We start from the raw sequence: 20,780 nt of genomic DNA, 5'->3' as shown, positions 1-20,780 counted from the left end.
AAAAAAAATCTCATAAAGATTTCAATTATTTTCATAAATAGCAAAATTCTTCGCCGAAATTCAATTATTTTGACAAATTTTGATAAAAGTAATGTCAAACTTTCAATTCCTTTAAAAAATTGCTCTTAATTCAATGATTTTCAATATTTTTTCAATTTAAATAGAATTTCACAAAAGAATTCAATTCCTATTTAAAAAAAATGTTAATGAAATTCTATGCAAAAACTCCAATTATTTTCATACATAATAGAATTATTATAGAAATTCAAATATTTTAAATGCAATTCTCATGCAATTTTTTGAAAGAAATTAATTATTTAAAATTTCTTTTATAAAATTCTCCGAAAGAAATCAATTATTATTGAAAATTTTTTAAATTTTTTTTACAAAAATTCACTTATTTTCAAAAATTTTAATAAAATTCTTCGCAAGAGTCCAATTATTTTTTTATCAATTATTTATATTTGTATTTAAATAACTGAATTCTTGTAGAACTTTCTAACAAGAATTTATATTAAAATAAATTTCAGATAAATTTGTAGATAATAACTGAATATTAGAAGCGTTACAATATGAATTTTTAGAAATAATTAAATTTCAAATGATTTTTAAATTGTTTGTCTTTGAAAATTTTTAATTGTTGTAAAACTTTAATAATATTTAAATATTTATCATAAACAATTATGTATTTTTATTTTCCAAGAGAATTATTAAAGTTTTTAATTATTTTATTTAAAAATTCCAAAAAATGACTGAATTATGGAAGAATTACAATTTTAATTTTTAGTAACAATTAAATTTCAAAAAGATTTTACATTGAAATTATTTTAAATATTAATTCCCGTGGAAAAATATATAATATACACCACCGTCCGTAAGTATCAGGACGCCCCTTTTTTCATGAGTGGAAAAATGCTTAAAACTTAGAAAATAAGAATGACAAAAATTTTTCGTATTTTTTTCCTGAAAGCTAATGAAATTATGAAAAGACTGACACCTGATCGAAGAATTTTCGTTGACTATTCTGTCAGATACAGAAAAAATACTGGATTTTGCATGCTTTTCGTAAATTTTAATTTCTCGAAAACTAATTAACTTTTATTAGCGCTCTTGGTCTTGTTTTAATCTCTATTTAATGTAGAATCTAAATTATTAACTGGTATTGTGAAATAAATTTTTCCAAAAAAATTTGAAACCGTAAAAGTAGGATTAAAAAAATTCAAAAAATTATCGTGAATATTAAAGTGTCAAAAAGGTCAATGTAAAATATGTTCATTTAATAGATATACTAAAATTCAAAAAAGCTTTTTAATTACTTAATTATTTAAATTAAAAAAAAATTTTTTGTTGAAAAAGTGTCAATCTGTTTTTCAAAATTTTTTTATCCGATTTTCAGTTTCAAATTTTCTTGGAAAAATTTATATCACAATACCATTAATTAATTTAGATTCTACATTGAATAGAGATTGAAACAAGACCAAGAACGCTAAAAAAAGTTAATTAGTTTTCGAGAAATTAAAAAATTACGAAAAGCATGCAAAATCCAGTATTTTTTCTGAATCTGACAGAATAGTCAACGAAAATTCTTCGATCAGGTGTCAGTCTTTTCATAATTTCATTAGCTTTCAGGAAAAAAATACGAAAAATTTTTGTCATTCTTATTTTCTACATTTTAAGCATTTTTCCACTCATGAAAACTCATTTGAAAAATTGTAATTAAAACTTTTTGAAGTTAGTTAAATTCCCGTAAATATTTTAAAAAGATTAGTTAAATTTACAATTAATTTAAGATTTTGTCAAATTTAATTTAAATAAATTTTATATTGTAAAGAATATAATTTTTTCACTTTTAAAAATTATTTTTACATATAATCGTGTATTTTTGAAAAATTCCAACTAAACTTTTGGAAAATAACTCAACTTTATAAAAATTTAGAATTGAAGGCAGAATAAGAAAGGAAAGTAAATATTTTTGATAAAAATCAGCAAAAAGTCAGGGAAATACTGAATCAAATTTTTGTGAATCGAGTAAAACGAGTTTTTTTTAGTCGTCAAATTTAATTTTTCAACGACAGTTATCGATATTTTTTACTTCTTTTTCTAGTCTTAAAGCTACTTTTTGCGACTTTTTTAAATGTAAGGGAGATTGGGGAATTGTGGGACACACTTTTTTTTAGCTCAATATATTACACACAAAATTTTTTTTTTCAAATTTTTAAAGTTTTCGTGTCAGTAAGAGGTATAAACTAACATATATCATAGTCAGTTTCCCAAAATTATCACTTACACTGAGAGACCTTTGGGTCAGCAGCAGACTTTCGATAGGCTGCTACTGACCATTTTGGAGGAACGCTACAGGACTATACTTTTGGGTTGCTGCGGTAAAATCTTGGGCGCGTGACAGTCCCAAAGTTGTTCAGCTGCAAACCAAAGGCGGCATTCCCACTAGTTCGGTGAGCTGCTCACCAACATTTGGGACTGTCACGTGCCCAAAATTTTACCGCAGCGCACCAAAACCACAGTGGAGCTGCTGTCACATACGTTGTTCCGCTACAGTCCCAAAGGTCTCTCAGTGTATACCTTAAAGAAATTTCATTTTTACCAAAGAGTCCAATTTTATGATTTTTAAAAATGTTGGGAAATTGTGGGTCACTTCCTAAATTGAGTTCAAAATAAAAAATAACGATGAAATACAGTGGAACCTCGATTATCCGAACTAACCTAGGCAAGGCCGGGTTCGGATAATAGAAGTTCGGATAAAATGATTTTCGGTTCGGATAATAGAGGGTTCGGATAACAGAGGTTTGGATAATCGAGGTTCCACTGTATATTTATTAAATGGTTAAAAATATTAAAAACGTTATAAATGTTTAATTATTAGTTTAAAATTAAAAAAGAAAAAGTAAGAAAATGAAATTAATCGGAATCAGAATTTTGACAAGTAAAATAGGCGCACGGAGAGAAATTTCTATTAATATTTACCGTGCTGCCACCTGAAACTGTGATGTCCAAAGTACATTCTGGCAGTTTTTACCGTGCTGCCTCTATAATTTTGCATTACAGATTGTAGAGGCAGCACGGTAAAAACTGCCAGAATGCACTTTGAACACAGTTTCAGGTGGCAGCACGGTAAATATTAACAGAAATTTCTCTCCGTGCGGCATTAATTACAAATTTTTAAGTGAACAGCTTTATCGCAATGAATCGAATTTTTTTTGTTAAATTACTATAACTATGAGTGATTTTAATAATATGAAACTGCATTGTGCAATTAAATCGCCAAAAACAAGCAATTACACTGTAAAAAATTTAGGGAGTTAACGGACTCGGGAGTTGGGAGTGAAATTTTTCGAGTTAAAAATCAACTCCAAAAGAGAGTTAATTTCTAACTCCCTTCATTCAACACCCGCGCGAGTTATTTTTTCCTTGGGGAGTTAGCATTTGGGTGTGAAATTTTAACTCTCTTTATTTAACTCCCCTGGCATTAACTCCCCAAAGGGTGCGACTTTTATAGACCCCTGGGGGAGTTAAAATTTAACTCCCTTTTTTTACAGTGTAATACTTCCCTAAAAAGAGTGGCCCACAATTCCCCAAATGCTTTATTTTACATAAAGCTTTGTATTATCTATTCATTTTAATTTGATGCAAAATTTCTTTTTGGAGTCAAAGTACCAATGCCACACAATAATTAAAAAAATTTTTCATAATTTATTCTTGAAAATACTTGTAAAAACAATAAAAACATGAAGGCCCAAAATAAATATTTGTATATGCAATTTTTTAGGTGATTTTCGTTTACGATTTGTAGATAATTGTAAAGCGTTGTAAAGTAATAAAATGCTAATGAAAAATTTACTTTGGACGAACAAAAAAAAATTTTTTAAAATTGGGTGATTAAACTTATAAATATTATTAAATAATTGAGGTGGCCCACAATTCCCCAATCTCCCCTAATTATCGAGTGCGAAGCCTGCAATGTTACAAATTTTTGCTCCAAATTTTATAAAAAAATTGTTGAAGCAATTATCAGAGGGACATAAAATCTAAACCGTTTCAGAGATATTCCCAAATATTTATTTGCACTTTATATTTTTATACTATACCCTAATCTGTAAATGATTTCTTTCAGAATGAAGGTTTTAAACCTCTCCAATAACCGTTTGTCAGAATTATCATTTTCTGATCAGGGAAACAAAAATCGTCACATTTCTCATGCACTGGAAAAGTTGTACTTAACCGGAAATTGTTTAACCGATACAGTTCTGGATGCACTTTCGAAATTTCCATCACTGAGAGTTCTGCACATGGCCTATAATGTGCTCGATACTCTTCCTGAAAGGTGAGCCTACCAACGATCAAATAAAACACCAAATGCTCATTAACAAACAAATAAACAAATTATAATATTATCAAAATTTCCAAGTCCTATAAAATTTTTTTGCGGACATCAAATTGAGACAAAAAACGAATCTAAAGTGTCGCGAAGGAAGACAAATTTTTTGTCTCAAATTTGATATCCTTAAAAAAAACTGTGTTCCTAATTTTGTTCCTAAAATTGCATAAGAAATTTCAAAGAAAAAATCAAAGTCTAAAGATTTGTTTCCGGAATATAATGGAATTTAATTTCCAGTTGCATTGCATCTTGGACTGAACTAGAGGAATTAGTTCTATCAGGAAATAGACTACAGTATTTGCCAGACAATGTTTCACACTTGAAGCATTTGCGGGTTCTTCGAGTACACTCTAATCGACTACTCATCTGTCCCACATTTAACAAGACTACATCCTTGAAGGTATAAATTACACCAGCAAATTCCACCAGTTAATCACTAAATAGAATTATTGCTCTCAGTCTCAATATTAAGAAAATTTAATTTATTTCCCATTACTCAGGTATTGGATTTAGCTCACAATCAATTGGATAGAGTAAATTTATCGACGCTAGTACCGCCTCAATTACAATTCCTGGATATATCCTGTAACACTCGTCTTCACGTGGATCCACGTCAATTCCAAGTTTACAGATCTCAAAGACCAGTTTCCCTTGTCGATGTATCCGGTCAGAATAGACCAAGTTTGCCATCTCATCCTCAACAACAAGAAACTTCAACAGGGGATAAAGGTTTCGAACAACCATGGAGACTCGGATTCTCCGAAACGGCCGGAACAAGAGAAAAGTAAATCAAACATTCATTTTTTCTTTAGAAATATTACAGAGTTGACACCAAAAACTTAATTTTTATTTTCCCTGACCCTAAAGGATATTTTGAATCACTCTCAAAATGACTAGATACTCAAAACAATGATCAAATTATGATTTAATCCACTTTTTGGTATTAATCTGTTGCAATTTGATACTTTTAAATTAAGCATGTGCGAATTTCATTCATTGTAAAATTATTCGAAAACATCAATAGTTTTATTTAAAATCAAGATTTAGTCAATATTATTTTTCCGTAGGAATTAAGATTTTCAAAAATTTATAATTCAAACCTTTTTGAGACTCAATAACTTATAAGAATATATTATAAAACATGAAGAAATCGATCACTCCGAGCCGATGACTCGGAATAATCGATTTCTTTAAAATAATCAAAAATAACCCAGTGATAAAATTATTATTTAATATTATAAAAATATTCTCCCACACAGCACGTTAAATTTCCTGAATATGTCCTGAATATTTCGTTGAAATATTGAAATATTTCAATAAAAGGTTCATAACATGTTGATGAAGCAGTGAAATGTCCGCCTAAAAGAAATATTGCAGTATTTGGTTGTATGAATATTTCAGTGAAATGTTCAGGAAATATAAGAATGAAAAATGACTGAAATCTTAATTTTAAATATTCGTGAAATAAGAAAAACAATATTTTACAAATTTGTAAGTGAAATATTTTTGTAAGATTGTTTATATAAATTGTAGAAATATCAAAATGAAATATTTCTAATGTGTGAATAATACATATTAAGGGAATATTATCTAGATATATTTGTGAAAAATAAAAAAACAATAATCACAGAAATAAATTGTGGTAGTGATTGTGAAAATATTTTTTAAAAATTGTGTATTCAGTAAAATCGTGATAATTTATTTACCAAAAAATATGCGACCAGACTAAATTACTACACTTAAAATGGGTTTGCACAAAACTCGTACTCACGAGAACGATATTTGTGTCTTAAAAGTATTCAAAGATTACAAGAAACTTTAAGTTTTGAAATATAAATTCTCTTTAATAGAGAAACGCAAGAATTACTTTAAAGTACATTTATTATAATTTTTATTTTTTACAATTTATTTATCTATATAATTCTACTTTTATACTTACTGTTCATATATGTTAATCATGTTACATATGTTGCCGCTTACGTGTAATAAATAATCACGATTTAACTAAAAACACAATTTTTGTAATTTTCACAATCACTACCACAATTTATTTCTGTGATTATTGTTTTTTTATTTTTCACAAATATATCTAGATAATACTGTCTTAATATGTATTATTCACACATTAGAAATATTTCATTTTGATACTTCTACAATCTATATAAACAATCTTTCAAAAATATTGTTTTTCTTATTTCACGAATATTTAAAATTAAGATTTCAGTCATTTTTTATTCTTATATTTCCGGAACATTTCACTGAAATATTCATACAACCAAATACTGCAATATTTCTTTTAGGCGGACATTTCACTGCTTCATCAACATGTTATGAACCTTTCATTGAAATATTTCAATATTTCAACGAAATATTCACGACATATTCAGGAAATTTAACGTGCTGTGTGGGCTTATTGTAACTTCTTCAAAATTATTTTCATCATTTCAATTCAATTATTATTTTCTAGATTTTTTAACTAAATTCTTCTTCAAAACAATTATTTTTAATACCTAATTTTTGAAAAAGTTCTTTAAGAATGTTATTTCGAACATGTTCAAATCCATTTGTTTGCAATTCACTTTTACGAAATTTCGATTATTCGGAAATTCTTTAATTAAATATATATTAGAAAATAAATAGTTCAAATAATTAAAAAAATTCAAATAAACTTTTCCAAAAACATTAATTTTACAGCATTGTTAATTAAAAATACGAAAAATTGAAATTTTCAAAGATTTTAATTTGAAATCTTCTCAAAATTCAATTATTTCTAAAAATCCATGCTATACCTAATGCTTTTAATATTCAATTATTGTAAAATTTTAAATGAAATTAATTTTTAAATCAATTTTTATTAGAAAATTCTGCTAGAATTCAATTATTTAAATATCAAAATAAATAATTTATTGAATAATTGGATTTTTCTTAAAATTCAATTCCCATAAAGAATCTTATCAATAAATTTCTAAATAATTGAATTCTTTCGACGAATTTTAATAAAATTTGTAAGAATAATAACATTTTTTTAAGAAATAATTGAAATTCTGCAATGATTATTATTTCTAAAAAGAATTTTAGAAACATTTTTTGAAGAATTCATTCTTTTTGAAAAAATGCATGTCAATTCTTTTTTAAATAGTTGAATTCTTATGAAATTGTTATTATAAAGAATATTATTATAAATTATTATTATTATAAATATATTATTATAAAGAATTTGATCAAATAATTTTTTTTTTTTAATTATAGAATCCTTTGGAAATTTTTATTAAAATAGTACACAGGAGATTTTCAAATCTTTGAATTAGGAGAATTTTTTAAAAATAATTGAATTTCGACGAAGAATTTTAAGATATACATAATTGAAATCTTAACGAAAATTTTTTAACAATTTTTGAAAATAATTAAATGTCTCCGAAGAATAATTGAATTTCTAGAAAGAATTATATCGACGAATTTTAATAAAATTTTTAAGAATTTTTCGATGCAAACATTTAAACACTTTTCGAGAAATAATTGAATTTTTACAATGAGTTTTATTATTTATGAAAAATTGAAAATGTCAGACTATAAAGTTAATTATTATTTAATTATTCGAGTTTTAGTCTCAAAAGAACTTTAAATTCAAATATAAAGACCCGCGTTTTTTGGTCATTTGTATATTCGACCAATCAGGAAATTTATAGAAAAGTCACATGACTTATTGAAACGCGATAGCGTTTCAGTTCACTGGTAGCGTCCATGCTTAAAGTATCGCCTCGTGGTCGTTTCTCATTCTTTAATAAAATACTTATATTTTACTCTAATTACTGTGTCTGATTACCTCTGGTTTACCCAACTTTAATAGGTTATGGGCCCAGACATACGTGAGTGGAAAAATATTAACTCTTTCGTGTAGAAAACAATCGTTTAGTTTACGTTCAGTGTATAGTGCGAATCACGCGTGGTCGCGATGAATTTTTCGAGGATTGAACTTCTCGATAAGCAAAATTTCGACACATGGAAATTACAAATGCAGGCGGTATTAATAAAAGCCGACCTGTGGGATTTCGCAAATGGAACTGCATTAAAACCCGAAAGAGGTGCCAACGATCCGGTTACAGCAGCAGAACAAACATGGATAAAAAATGACCAGAAGGCTAGGTCGGACATAATTCTTTCGATTTCCACACCAGAGCTGAAACAAGTAAAAAACTGCTTGACTTCTCGAGAAATGTGGCTCAAGTTGGAAGAGATTTACCAATCGAAAGGTCCGGCCAGGAAGGCCACGCTTCTAAAAAGACTCACAGTGCAAAAAATGGCGGAAGGACATGACGTTAGGGATCACCTCAACCAGTTTTTCGACACAGTCGATAAGTTAGCGGATATGGAAATAGATATAAATCCTGATCTACTGACGATAATGTTGCTGTACAGTCTCCCGGGAAGTTACGAGAACTTCAGGTGCGCCATCGAGTCGCGAGATAACCTGCCAACACCAGAAATAATGCGAACAAAAATATTAGAAGAGAGTGATGCGCGAAAAAGCAGTCGACAAGCTGAAAATTCAGACGCCATGTTGGCAAACAAATACAGTGGTCAGAAACGTAAACAAGTGAGTGCAAAAGTTAAACATAACGACAAAACGGATCAAAAACCTCGATTTAAATTTCAGTGTCATACATGCAAAAAATTCGGACATAAGAAATCCGAATGTCGTTATAACAAAGACAATAATCACTCGGCTAAAACCGCGGAAGAACTGTGTTTAAACGCGATTAATCACTCGAGAATCGGTTTCGGTAAAAATTGGTGTTTGGACAGCGGTGCTTCAACCCATTTGTGAAACGACGAGAGAATTTTCCAGGAAATTACTGATCCTAAACACGGAGTGTTAAATTTAGCGAACAACTCGACATCGGAGACTCTAGGAAAAGGAACAGTGAAATTTAAAACTTGTGTCAATGGTGATTTAAAGTGTATTTCGCTCGAGAATACGTCCCATGCCCCTGATCTAAGGACAAATTTAATGTCAGTCTCGAAAATTACCGATCAAGGTTTCAGTGTTTTGATCGACAGTAAATGCGCGAAAGTTCTAAATTCGAAAGGTGAAATGCAACTTTACGCAGAAAGGATGGGTAATCTGTATTATGTGAAGGAAGCTTGTGATAGTGCAAATATAGTATCAAATTCGAAAGTGTGCAAAACGACGCTCGAGATTTTACATCGACGTTTCGGTCACGCAAATTTCAGAGACATTCGCGACGCGGTTAACAAAGGTGCAGTGACAGGTGTAGAACTCGAAAAATCCGAAAATGTGTTTGACTGTGAAACTTGTCTTAAGGGGAAGATGACAAGAACCCCCTTCTCAAAAGTGTCCAACCGAAAATCTGACATTTTGGATATAATTCACACGGATGTGTGGGGCTCGATAAAAACAGCCTCACTCGGTGGAGCAAAGTACTACGTCGAATTTATCGACGATCACTCCAAGTATTGTGAAATCAGGTTTATGAAGTCCAAAGCGGAAGTGTTCGAAAAAATCAAAGAATATGTGGCCTTGGTGGAAAGACAAAAGGGCAAAAAGGTCAAAATGATTCAGTCAGACAATGGACGCGAGTATATAAACACAGAATTCGACAACTTTTTAAAACAATAAGGAATCTCGAGAAGACTTACGGTACCATATAACCCCGAGCAGAACGGGACTGCCGAAAGAAAGAATAGAACACTTTTGGACACAGCAAGGTGCTTATTGATGGATGCCAATTTACCGGATCAATATTGGGCAAAAGCAGTAAACACTGGAAATTATCTAAGGAATCGGATGCCTGCAAAAAGTCTCAATGGAAAAACTCCATACGAAGAATGGACGGGAAACGCGCCTGATGTGTCAAATTTGCGAATTTTCGGAAGCAAAGTTTACTATTTGGATCGAGACCCTGGAAGAAGTAAACTTGATCAGCGTGGTCACGAGGGAAAGTTTCTTGGATACTCGGACGAATCAAAAGCCTACCGAATTTGGTCGACGGAAAAACGGAAAGTGATCATGAGCCGAGATGTAAAGTTTCTCGAAGACGCGAATATTCATCGAAAATCAAAACAACAAAGCAATTACGTCAAAAAACATCGAAAGAGATACGGAACATCGTTTTACCATCTTGGAGCACGAAGCAGAACCGAAAAATCGTGAAACAGTATCTGAAAATAACGAAACAAGTGAAATCGAAAACGATGACGACTGGTACTCAACCGGAGAACAGGAAGATTTTCAGGGATTTAACAACGACACAGTGACAGAACCCACACAACAAAAAATAGAACAACCTTCAAGAGACGTCAACATCGAAATCGAGAACGAGACAAGAGAAGCACCAGCAGAGGAAGAAAAAAGAAAACCAGGACGACCCAAGGGAAGTAAATCCAACGTCAAATCTCAAAGTGACTTGCCACGAATCAGTACGAGAAGCGGATTAAGAAGCAATACCAAATTGGAGAACAATCAATCTGCGAGTACCAAAGAAGTTGGCGAGATGGAAACTGAGGATCAAACCTACCTTTCTGAAATTTCAATAAGGGAAGCTTTGAGGGGAAGAGATGCTGATGAATGGCAAAAAGCAATTGCCATAGAAATGAAATCACTCATCAAGAAAAAGACTTGGATTTTAACAGAACGTCCAAAAGATGGTTCAAAGCTCATAGGAAGTCGAATGATCCTGCGAAACAAGGTGAATCCAGATGGCTCAATAGAAAGAAGAAAAGCACGGCTAATTGCACAAGGATTTAGTCAACAACCTGGGATACACTTTGGTCAAACATTCGCACCAGTAGCTCGTTTCAGCACCATTCGACTCTTGGCTTCTCTCTCTGCAAAACTCGATCTGAAAATAAAGCCATTCGACATTGAATCGGCATACCTCAACGGAGAATTAGACGAGAAAATCCTGATGGAACCCCCGAAACACTTCAAGGACTATCTACAACATGTGATCGACATCGAAAGTGACAGTGAAACAGGAAAACACGCGAAGAAAATGTTAAGTGATTTTAAAGGCAGTGACAAAGTGTGTCTTTTAAAAAAGTCGATATACGGACTGAAACAGGCCGGAAGAACATGGTATCAGAATTTCGACGGAATTCTGCGGAAATTCGGTGCCAATCCAACGACGGGAGATCCTTGCCTTTTTCAATCCGGAGCAGGGGAAGAAATCTTGCTGATTGTCATCTACGTCGATGACATTTTGGTAGCCGCTAAAAAGGAAAAACGAATTAATGATTTTCGAAAAATGTTATCTTCTGAATTTGATATAAAGGACCTCGGCGATGCAAAATATTGCTTGGGCGTAGAATTCACTCAAACGAAAAATGAAGTGAAAATGTGTCAACAGGGTTACGTCCATGAATTACTCGAGAGATTCGAGATGACTAATTGCAATCCAGTCAGCACGCCAATGGACCTCGGAACCAAACTCAAGAAAAACGAAGAAGTGAGTGACGAAGAGCAAAAGCTCCCATATCGCGAATTAGTGGGTGCTCTTACTTACTTGTCAGTGACAACTCGTCCCGATATATCGTATTCAATCAGCAAATTGGGACAGTTCAATAACTGTTACGGCATAGAACACTGGAAGGCCGCAAAACGGGTGCTTCGGTACCTAAAGGGAACAGCTGACTCAGGAATCGTATTCAAAAAACAACTGGGACCTATCGAGGGATTTGTGGATGCGGATTGGGGTGGTTGCCTTGAAGACCGGAAGTCTCAAACCGGATACTTGTTTATGTTAGGAGGCGGACCCATCTCCTGGGATTCACGTAAACAAAAAACCGTGGCCCTTTCGACTTTCAGCGAATCGTCCAGGAACTCGGTTTCGGTGAACTTGGAAATCTCACGATTTGGTGCGACAACAGGAGTTGTCTCTCCTTGGCGGAAAACCCCACATTTCACGCAAGAACCAAGCATATAGACATTCGCCATCATTTCATACGTGAAGTGCTCGGAAAGATACTTTTCTCAGTGAAACATATTCCTAGTGAAAAGCAGGTAGCTGATTTCCTTACCAAGGGACTTTGTAAATCCAAATTAGTGTTTTGTGCGACGTCAGCTGGTTTGAAACAGCTTAAGTGATATTCTGTTTGTTTAGAGACTCTTACTCGAGGGGTAGTGTCAGACTATAAAGTTAATTATTATTTAATTATTCGAGTTTTAGTCTCAAAAGAACTTTAAATTCAAATATAAAGACCCGCGTTTTTTGGCCATTTGTATATTCGACCAATCAGGAAATTTATAGAAAAGTCACATGACTTATTGAAACGCGATAGCGTTTCAGTTCACTGGTAGCGTCCATGCTTAAAGTATCGCCTCGTGGTCGTTTCTCATTCTTTAATAAAATACTTATATTTTACTCTAATTACTGTGTCTGATTACCTCTGGTTTACCCAACTTTAATAGAAAATTATAAAATTCCTAAAAGAATTTTATTATTTGTAAAAATAATTGAATCTCTGTAAAATATTTTATTGTTTATGAAAATAATTGAATTTCGGAGAAGAATTTTATTATTTATAAAAACAATTGAAATTTTGACGAGATTTTTAAAAAATTTTTGAACATAATTGAATTTTTGCGAAGAATTTTATTACTTTTGATAATAATTGAATTTTTGCAATCATTTGTAACTTCACACAAATTCAATTTTTTTAGTACTTTAAATTAAAATTCTTCTTTAAATACAATATTTAATTATTGTAGGAAATTATATGCTGATTAAGAATTTTAATTATAAAAGATTTCGACTATATAAAACACCTAATCTAACTCTAAACCAAAGAGTTCAATCGACATCTAATAGATGTCACTAATTGCTGATATAGTCGAAATCTTTCACAATTACAATATTTAATTATGATTAAATAGTATATTAAGCAACAAGAGGAGAAAGGCAGCCATTTCTTTACGGTGATTTTTGTGACACGAGTGGAGGTCGAGGGCGCCGTAGGCGCCCCGAGACCGGAACGAGTGTCACAAAAATCATCGTAAAGAAATTGGCTGCCTTTATTCTCGTGTTACTTACGATATTTTTTATTCCTAATGCACAAAAGCGGCGATTTCAGATAGCAGACGACAGGGAGTAAAAGTCATTCACTTGTTCGATTTGTATGAAAATGGCGGCCGATTTCTCCCTTGGGCAAGAAAAATGCATGTGAACAGCTAATTTTCTTGCCCTTGGGAGAACACGGCCGCCATTTTCATACGGTCGAAGAAATGAATGACTTTCCTCCCTGTCGGCTGCTATCAGAAAGCGCCGTTTTTGTGTATGTGGGATAAAAAGTCTTTTAATTTTTTATTTATTTGACAATGTTTTTTAGTTGAGAAACATTATAACCGATACCTCGATCGGGACGGGACCCTCAAATATTGAAGAACTGTTATAAAATTAATTCAAAATTAATTGCATTTTAAAAGAGTTGAGTTTTATTTAGAAATTTTATAAAATTTCAATTTTGAATGAATTTTATTAAAAGTTTTAAAGAACTTAGATTTTTGAAAAAAATTTAATAATTCAAATTCTTTATAAAAAATTTTATCTAATTTCAGAAGAATTTGAATTATTAAATTTTTTTCAAAAATCTAAGTTCTTTAAAACTTCTAATAAAATTAATTCAAAATTGAAATTTTATAAAATTCCTAAATAAAACTCAACTCTTTTAAATTCAATTAATTTTAAAATATGAAAGTAAAATTATTCATTAAATAATTTATAAGTACCTAATAATTTTATGACTGTTCTTCAAGGATTGACGGTCCCGTCCCGATCGAAGAATCGGTTATAATGTTCCTCAACTAAAAATCATTGTCAAATAGATAAAAAATTAAAAGGTTTTTAATCATAATTTTTGGAGGAACTTTTTCGTAATCTGTATACAAATACGAAATATGCTTACAAGAAATTAAAATTTTAAACCTTTTTTTAGTTAAAAAAAAGATAAATTTGAGCCTTAACAAATTATAAGCTGTTCTTCGATCGGGACCTTCAATTAAGTTATTTAAAAAAATGATTGTCAGAAATAGAAAAAATTGAAGGTCTCAAAAATGAAAAAGTTAATTATAAAAATAACTAAATAGACATTTCGATTTCCAGACTTTTCGTTTCGCAAGTGCGAATGCCAACCTTTTGCAACGTGGAAGGCCTTTTTGGAATATTCGACGGAGGTTCGAATCAGGAGGCGCCGAGTGCTCTTCAAGAAATGATTCCACGACTCCTTTTGGAGGAGAGAACTATCAGGGAGACTTCCAACGAATACCTAAAATACACTCTACTATCAGCTCATCGGGAACTGAAAGAAAAGGGCCAAAAGTACGGAATCGACGCCACTTTATGTCACATAACAAGAGTGCCAAACACTCAAGGCTTTCCAAGAACGACAAGAAAATATTCCCTAAAAGTCGCATCATCCGGCGATGCAAAAGCCGTTCTTTGTCGAGCAGCAGGGCCTCTTACTCTGGCGAATTCGAAAAAAATCGCAGTCAAGAATCAACTGGGTAATGCGGCGATGTTTCCTCTAATAGTTCCCGATCCGACGGTGGAAGAAGTGATGCTCGAGGACGATGACGAATTTGTCATCATCGCCAACAGGCGAGTGTGGGAAGTCCTTAGTGTTCAGGAAGCTGTCAGGGAGGCTCGAGCTGAGGCCAGTCCTGTTCTAGCAGCGAAACGACTGCAGGACTTGGCTCAAGCTTACGGAGCTGAGGATAATTTGAGTATTGTAGTCGTGAGACTAACCGGACCCGGACAAGGCGACTTGGACCAATTGATGCGAGAACTAAGACAGGCGGTCAACAAAAATAGAAATCAGAACGAGAACGTCTGCTCTTGTCCGTGTTGCATTCCACCGACACCACATAAACCTCCAGCACCCTGTTGCTGTCATGTCAATAACGAAGGGTACTATCTCAACGGAGTCTTGAAAAATATTGTTAATAGGTAAGAAAAACTTTCTTTCATTAATATTTATTTATATATTAGGAATTAAGGGCAAGTTTCACCAACACCGCGATAGTCTTTAACTTTTCTGATTACTATTATATTAAGAATTAAGTCTCTGTCATTGCTAACGACATGACAGTTATCGTCAAAAATCGTGATAGCAGGGCTCGAACCAGTCAAAGTATTTAAAAATACGTACTTTACGGACAAAAATTAAAAATTAAGGACCATTTATGGACCAATTACTGACAAAAATATAACCAGTCCGAGTTAAACAAGAGAAAAACATTAATTCTACAGAATTGTTAGTTAAAAGTATGAAAAATTCAGTTATGATTTATTTAATTCTTTGTCAGTTGACAGAAAAAATCCCTAAAAACGAAAAAATTGTGTCAAAAATTTTGAAAGTTCGGAAAAATTATACCAGATCTTCTAGAGTTTTAATATAAACTGAGCTAGATATTTGTTGTCAATTGTGCTATGATGATACATACGTAATGCGCTAACTTTTTATTGATTATTTTAAGAGAAAAGTGGAAAAAACTGAAAAACTAGGATTTCATTTAGAGAGTGTAGGTGGGCACCCACCAGGCACCCAATCTGACGATTTTTGACCCGATCAAAACTTTCAATCACAATCCTAACAAACTTTCTCCATTTCCAGATCTACAAAATCGCACAACGGCTCGGGGCGCTTCTTCAAAAATTCAAAAACCACAGAACGCGCAGAGAACGAGAGTCCACCGTTTGGCGACGATCGCAGTTCCCCCAGTGGACAATCCGATCAGACCAGTGACAGCACCTTCAAATCGCGCAGACCTTCCGGTCGCACCTGGACCGGAAATGCAGCATCGAGAGCTGCAAACAAGGTGCGACAGAATACCGCAGTACTACAGGAAACCCTCCCCAATCGAAAATCACCAATTAATCCGCCAACGCCAGACGACATCGTGCCCGACAGATCGGGAGCCCTCACCGACGAGCAATTTCGCTGCTGGGAATACATGCTCGAGCAAAACACTCAACTTCTATTCGACAAAGAATTGGACACCCTCACGAGGTCGCCACTGAGAAGAGGTCAGTCTAGATCAACGCCACAACTTGCTGGTAACTTGCCCTTTTTGTCCAAACGATTCGGCAGTGCCAGATCCTTCAATCCTGTTTTACCTCGATCATCAATGGTCAGGTTTGGCAGTGGAAGGAGATTATTAAATGGCGGTCCGAATGCCGCCTATTTTGGTAGTCTGCAAAGACTTATGCCGTATAACTTGGAGTATGATTTTGCAGTGATTCAAGAAAGAAGCGGTTTGGACTCCCTCGAACAGGATGCGTCCAGGATGCAACAATATTGGGGGGTTGCCACTACTGAACTCTAATCCCGGCCCACCGTTCCTTGGGAGTCATTGTAATTATATGTACGCATAGTCACATACTGTTTTTTTACTTTTATATAGCTTTTTTATTTTCTTTTTTTCTGTATATTCTCATCACAGAAGAAATTATTATATTTTCTAACATTGAAACTTTTCAATATTACTGAAAAAACTAACGAAAGACTGATCAAAATCAAACGCACTATTAAAATTAAAAATTAGATCGAAGTGAAATCAAATCGAAAATCAAAATGCAAATGAAATAATTTCAAAAGCACACTGCAAAAATGTCTGTCTTTTTTGATATCTTAAAATAAGATGTAAGATGGAAAAATGGTATCTTACATCTCAAAATAAGATGTTTTCTAAAGTATCTTACTGATATTTAAGATGCTTTATACGTTTTAGTAGTGATCCAGATATTTCTTCCATCTTAGAAAAGTAAGTTATTTCGGGTAGTTTTTTAAAGTATCTTAAGATGTTTAGTGATAAGTTACTTGTGAATTGTAAGATGCGAAAAAAATTTAAGTTACTAAAAATTAAGATGCATAAAGTGTTTTACATACACTGAGAAAAAAATGCTATCGAATCAATGACATATTTGTTTGTTGCAATAAACGGCATATTCAATATCGTTCGAATACAAACACTGTTGGTTTAATAACATGTGCTATTGATTATTGCACTATAGATTTAAATAAATCTTGTATTATATTATTACAGAAGTTATACACGGAAAAACCTTTGAGAAGTCTGCCTTCCCACTGTCACAAAATTTCGCTTCTCACTGCATGGAAAGTCTGATCGCCCGCCACTGGGTGCGTAGCATTACCGTTTTCGATAGACAAACTTCCCAAAAAGTTTAGAAAATTACAACTGGGTACGTTGGTCACCCAGTTTGGGAGTGCAGATGAACAAGTTTAGTGGTGGCGCTGACGCATAAGTTTCGGGTGAGCAGACTGCTTAAAGGTTTTTCCGTGTAATGTTAATAGAAAATTCTTTAATATTAGGAAATGCATTTCGTAGGTACACTGCAAGCCTGATCAGCGGTCAGCTCCGGGGGTGCTCGACCGCTGATCGGGCGTAAACATATAGGACCGTACGAACTGTTTTATGATGGGGTACCATTACTTGACTACTGAATTTTTTTTAAGGGGCCAAAGCGTCTTTAATGTATACGCTACTGCCACAACTTTTCGACTCCCTCATGGCCCCTCGACCGCTCCATCTACAAACGACGTAAACAAGCGACCACTGATCGGGTGACCGCTGATCGGGGTTGCAGTGTATAAGTAAATCAATTCAATAGCATGTACTAGTGATTTCATTTCTATTTGATTTTCAATCAATAGTATATGCTATAGTATATGAGCATTGGATTTATAGCATTAGTTTCAATTATCAAAACTGTTGCTTTTTTAAACCAAATGTTTTAAGAAATAAACATATCTATGCTCTTTAATACCTGTTTCTGGTTATACACTTTTTGTGGTTTAACACACAACATACATAATTTGAGATAGAAGCTCACAATTTATCGCAATATAAACTCAACACACTGTTTAACACTACAATCATAATAGGCATTTAAATGATGTTGATTTGAATTTCCCCATATACAAAATTGATGAAATCAATACCGCTTGTGAGAGAAAAAATTAATTTTTTAAATAACCTAATTACATTATTTTATAAATCTTCTTTAGACTTTATTTTTATTATTGTTAAATAAATTATTTTTTTAAGTACACTGAAAGAATTTTGGGCAGGCTGCAGGCTTTACATGAGTGCCGCTAGAGCTCGCTGCCTTAAGCTCGCAGTTAACCTCAAAAAGGCGAGAATCTACTCCCGAAAGGTAAGCAGCAACTCCTCAGGGGCAGCTGCTCACCTTTCGGGAGTAGATGCTCGCTTTTTTGAGGTGAGCTGCGAGCCCTGCGCAAGGGTCACTGATTTCGGACATGAAAAGCCAGCAGCCTGTCTAAAATTCTTTCAGTATATATAGCATGATATTTTTATATGAAATTCATATATATACTATTAAATAGTAGAAATATACTTTCTTATTGAAAAATTAATTTCAATAAGACAATACCTAACATCCCCGGTAGAAATTGACTACAGGCATATTACTGGTTCAGTACGAAAAAATTTCAACCAGTATTGACTTTCATACTGGCCTATTACGTGTCCAACATCGGCAGGTAACGCCTCTGGCTTGGACTTAGTACTGAAAATCAGTAAGTAATGTAATAGTACGGATTTTCTGTTCCGACCAGTAGTAGACCAGTAATAAAGCAATGCTGCGCTGGAGAAACATAACCCCTAAACATTCACTATATAATTTCGAAATCTAAGATTTGGAAAGAAAAATTAGAAATAGACTAATTAAGAAGTTGGAATTTTATTTTGAAATAAGAAATAAAATTTACTTTTAAGGATTTAGTCTGTAATTTGATATTAGTTAACAAGAATAATTATGTATTCACATGAACTTGAAATGAGTTAGAATAAATAGTTCGGTTTTACTTTTTTTCATACGAATTCGTGTTAATCCATTTATTTTGTAATTTGTATATTTGTTAAATAATAATTTATCATAATAACTGGAAACGGTAATAGGTAGTAAAAATTTTCTACCGAATTAAATTTACAGATAACCTCAATTCTAAACTATGATGGAATTAGAAAAACATTGATATTTAAAGAATTGAATATAGAATGTTATTAAATAATAAATTAAAGTTATAGTAAAATTATTTCTATTTGATGTAATCATATCAACTTATCAACGGCTGTATTAGTAGTTTAACCTCAAAACAGTCATAATAGCAGCTGTTTCACTACCGCATTGCACGTACTGAGCCAGTAAAATGCCGGAGTTTCTAAGAGTACAAGTTACACGGAAAATCAGTACTGTCAAACAGTATTATATTAGTAGTGGATCGGACGTTAACTACGGCTGTTTACGAAAATTTCTGCCTGGGATCTTTAATTTAAATAAGTATGACCACAATTATTGGTACTGTCAATTTTATAGCATCTGCTTTTGAACGTCTAAAATATACATCTATGCAAACTGTAAATGCTATATTTATAAATTTAACAAAATTTTATTTAAAATAATGGCAACACTTATTTCACACTAATTAATATTTTTTTAATAAAATTGTATCAACCCTATACATATCCAATGTAGGGTTGATTTTTACATATACATCAACCATTTTACATATGTGTTTCATTACACAAAATTATGCTTCTAGTTCTAAATTATGAATTATTATGTTTTAATATGCATTTTCTTTAAAAAATGGAATTCAAAAGCATTGGCGCTATTGGGCCAATAGTTCTTTTTCTCAGTGTATAAGCCCATAGTTAACCCCACAACTTTTTTCCCAAAAAATATACTAAAAATGTGTACGAAGATACTTTTAACATCTTAAGTTAAGATATTTCAAAAAACTAAAAATTTTCTACCAAAACATCTTAGAAATGACTACCAAAATATATTAAATTAAGATACTTCTTTTTGCAGTGGAGAAAATCAATTTTTCAAAGAGAAGGGATTTAACAATTTCTTTGCCGATAAAAATAAGTAATAAAATATTTAAAAAAAGACATACATTGTGTTAACTTAGGTTAATTATAATTACTTGAAATTAAAATATATTTTATTAAAAAAAATATATATTTTGCAATATTTTGTACTGGAATTTTTTTTAACATTATTTTTTTCCTAATTGCTCAAAGGGGAATGTAAATTTAATACCAAATTCTTCCGAATTCTTACAAGAATTTAGTGACATCAGTTTAAATCTATAATATTAGTGTCTTTTTTCAAAGTTTGTAGATGTGTATAATGTTAATATATTCGAAACGTATTTTATAAAAACTAAATATAGAGCAGTATTATTTTAATATAAGAATAATAAAATTTTGTCTGATACAATCATTTTTCGTGCACCAGGAAAAATATATAATATATTTTATATTTCTAAACTGTACTGTGTTGTTCATTTCCTTAAAAATTTATTTGCCAAATCCTATGCT

The 20,780-nt window shown here is 32.2% G+C and overlaps 1 protein-coding gene across 3 annotated transcripts in view; it reads left to right on the top strand.

Moving 5' to 3' along the window:
• Nucleotides 1-16,906, top strand: part of LOC122509876 — a 296,814-nt gene extending 279,908 nt beyond the window's left edge. Inside the window, exons 13-18 of one of the 3 annotated variants that reach the window (XM_043624180.1) lie at nt 4,130-4,339; nt 4,631-4,793; nt 4,894-5,177; nt 14,512-15,354; nt 16,022-16,464; nt 16,645-16,906. In XM_043624180.1, coding sequence (XP_043480115.1) covers nt 4,130-4,339; nt 4,631-4,793; nt 4,894-5,177; nt 14,512-15,354; nt 16,022-16,464; nt 16,645-16,733 — 2,032 coding nt within the window. In that variant the 3' untranslated portion in view covers nt 16,734-16,906. Of the gene's footprint in view, nt 1-4,129; nt 4,340-4,630; nt 4,794-4,893; nt 5,178-14,511; nt 15,355-16,021 lie in introns of all 3 variants that reach the window. The other 2 variants (XM_043624181.1, XM_043624179.1) reach the window with 2 other exon arrangements.
• Nucleotides 16,907-20,780: the final 3,874 nt, after the last annotated feature.

The sequence above is a fragment of the Leptopilina heterotoma genome, unplaced genomic scaffold (assembly GCF_015476425.1).
Source record: "Leptopilina heterotoma isolate Lh14 unplaced genomic scaffold, ASM1547642v1 Lhet_63, whole genome shotgun sequence".
NCBI lineage: Eukaryota > Metazoa > Arthropoda > Insecta > Hymenoptera > Figitidae > Leptopilina > Leptopilina heterotoma.
The sequence above is the reverse complement of the archived record's forward strand: the minus strand, read 5'-3'. Positions and strand labels throughout refer to the sequence as shown.